Below are 2,928 nucleotides of genomic sequence, written 5' to 3'. Positions count from 1 at the left end.
TGTTTTTTAGTTGTAATGGCAGCATCACACGTGAAATGAATATGATTCCGATTGTTTCTCACTGGATATGTGCTAGAGGTCACTGATTTGTCAAGATAGTATCACAAAACTTAAAAAAGGATAAGGAATAATGTGAAAAGATAAGGTGCAATATGATTGTGCAAATATTTGTGCATTAAGCACCTGATCACCCTCCATCTTGGGGACAGGCTTGTCAGGTGTGAGGCCCAAGACCTGATGGATGGCGATCGCGTGCTTAACGCACAATTTTTGTGTAATTATATTGCACCAGATCCTCTCTCAGGAATAATGGCTCTGAAGGACCTTGAGAGTTGAGACTCTCTCTCTCTCTCTCTCTCTCTCTCTCTCTCTCTCTCTCTCTCTCTCTCTCTCTGCACGTATGTCAGAGTGGCACCCCATGGTCATGGTGAACATGTAAGGATTGTTTTAATATTTTTAATAAATTTTAATATATTTAATAATATTTCAATAAAAGTGTGTGTATATATATTATATAAATTATCAAAACAATAGCATTTTATTGATTAAAACTAAAAAAATCCATGTTATTTTTCAAAAAAAATTGAAGCCACATGTTGGGTTGTACTGGTATCTTTATGAGCCTCTTAGGACGATGGAGGCAACAGAGACACCAGCAGCAACAGTGACTGAGGGTCCTTGTGAATTGCAAAGAGCAATTTTGGAGAGATCCCTGCACACCCAAGTCAAGAATTAACTATGAGCTTAATAAAGTGGGGTGAGATTTGAAGAATAATGTCTCAAAGCTCAACTCAATATGGCAATGGATTAGAACTGTCTAGAAGGCAGGATTAACTTAATCATAAGTCAATACCCAATTAGGGTAAAGGTTCATAAGAAGCTGCTCTCACTTGTAAAAAGTTTCTTTTATATATCCATTAAAAAAAAAGGTCCATGCATTGTATATTCGGTTCCTATCACGCTATCAGCAAAGATCACTAGAATTTCTTTATAGGTTCAAACTAATCCTAAAGAATACTTGTATAGTTCTTTTGCAATATAAAAAGAATGTGATCTACAAGGCACACTAGACACTATAAATACATGTTGCTCTTTGTGTCTGATGGCATCACTCACTCATCATTAGCTATAAACATTCCCTTTCACATTCCCTTGCATTCTTCAAAACACTCTTCCCTCAACTCCTTCACACAGTTTCCATTCTTGTTTAGTAGAACAATCTCCCATTCACTCTTTCTAAATTGTTATACACACCGAATTTAAAACCTTTAGAGTTCAATCGAGGTCTCCTCACGAAACACATACCATCTAACAAGTGTTTTTCTTCTTACCCATATAATTTCAACCATAAAAAAATTTCCTTCTTTATAACATAACATCAGTTCAACCTAAGGCTGTGGTCCTGTCCTCAACCCGGAGTTTTACCTTTCAGGAAGGCGGGCTCATTAAGTGACCCAGTTCTCGGTGAAGGTTTTCCTTCGTCGTCAAAAGCAGCTTGGTGCATTGGGATGGAGAGGGTGGAGAAGCTGGCAAAGCAGAGCGCGGTGGTGATATTCAGTGTGAGTTCGTGCTGCATGTGCCACAGCATGAAGAGGTTGTTCAGGGAGCTCGGTGTGAACGCGGTGGTGTACGAGCTGGACCAGGACCCCCGGGGAAGGGACATGGAGCGGGCTCTCACCACTCTCATGGGCCGCACCACCACCCCTCCAGTCCCCGCCGTCTACATTGGAGGTCGCCTGGTGGGTCCTACGGAAAGGGTCATGGCCCACCACATCAATGGGACGCTGGTCCACATGCTTAGAGAAGCAGGGGCGCTCTGGATACTCTGAGATCTAGAGAGAGTTAAATGTAAAAACAAGACTAGTTTTTGTTTTAAGAACACGACTAGTTTTCAGTGGCATAATAATGCACTTTGTTAATTGTTGCCTTTTTTATTTTATTATTCTAGTTATGTTGCAAGGACCTAATACTGACTCATACAAGGGCTCCAGGGAGAATCTGGTGCAATCACATTGTACACTTTCAGTGTGCTGCTGCACCTGGCTGCCCTCCATCTTTGGGATACTGCTGTGGGGCCGAACCGCATGGGATGTGGCAAGCAGTGGTTGGAAGTACTCGATCGATCACTGAATCAGATATCCATGACCTCACCCTTTCTGGTTTGAAGAGATCGTGTTTTGTCACATGACACAGGACAACCATGATTTGAAAGCTGGGAAAGGTTGGGGGGAGGGGTGGTGATTTGGAGTCCCTTGCGAAAGGTTGGGGGGTAGGGGTGGTGATTTGGAATCCCTTGCTAAAGGTTGGGGGGTAGGGGTGGTGATTTGGAATCCCTTTTCGCAAGGTCGAAACTGGGTGTCTTTCCAATGGACAGCGAAAAATCTTTCTTGGTTTTTTTTTTACTCAAAGAAACCACTCCAGGAGTATAAACCTAGTCGCGCTAAGGTCGCTGAGGGCTTACTCCTCGCCCTTACTTTGGCTAGTTCTGTTTAAGGCAAATTTTCAAAATTACACTGATCTTTATGGAATAGTTGAAATATGTACCAAATGGTAGAAAAAATTTCAAACAGGTACCAAAGTTTATCTGGATCAAAAAAATGTTCTTTTAAAAAGTAACTGAAGTTGGCACTAAACTACCTTAGGTTAGTGCAGAAGTTTTCTTATTCTACACCCCATCAGTTAGAATACAGTCATGTACAATCTAAGGATTATGAATTGGGTAGGTTTTGATTTAATGTATTCCTCGCTAAGTTTTTCATTTTTTGTAGTTTTTTTATTTATTTTCAAAATGTATCTATATTTAAATCAATATCATTCCCATATGCCACAACAGTTATTAGTTCAGTTTGTAGAAGTGAGAGCTTGATGTTCGGAAGAGGAGAGAAAAACTGGCTAATAAATTTTAAAGGTTGTATTTGAGATTTCACT

General features: G+C 40.4%; 1 protein-coding gene across 1 annotated transcript; it reads left to right on the top strand.

Annotated features, from left to right (window-relative positions):
• The first annotated feature begins 1,508 nt into the window (after window positions 1–1,508).
• Window positions 1,509–1,829, top strand: LOC149820792 (glutaredoxin-C1-like). The gene has a single exon (XM_089981853.1). It carries the CDS (start codon window positions 1,509–1,511, stop codon window positions 1,827–1,829), a length of 321 nt encoding a protein of 106 aa, XP_089837979.1.
• Window positions 1,830–2,928: the final 1,099 nt, after the last annotated feature.

The sequence above is a fragment of the Nuphar pumila genome, chromosome 12 (genome assembly GCF_984573655.1).
Source record: "Nuphar pumila chromosome 12, dmNupPumi1.hap1.1, whole genome shotgun sequence".
Lineage (NCBI taxonomy): Eukaryota > Viridiplantae > Streptophyta > Magnoliopsida > Nymphaeales > Nymphaeaceae > Nuphar > Nuphar pumila.
This window is presented reverse-complemented; position numbering and strand designations above follow the sequence as displayed.

Bases quoted from the DNA above. Each gene is read 5' to 3' on its own strand.
- LOC149820792 (XM_089981853.1), top strand. From the start codon at position 1,509: ATGGAGAGGGTGGAGAAGCTGGCAAAGCAGAGCGCGGTGGTGATATTC.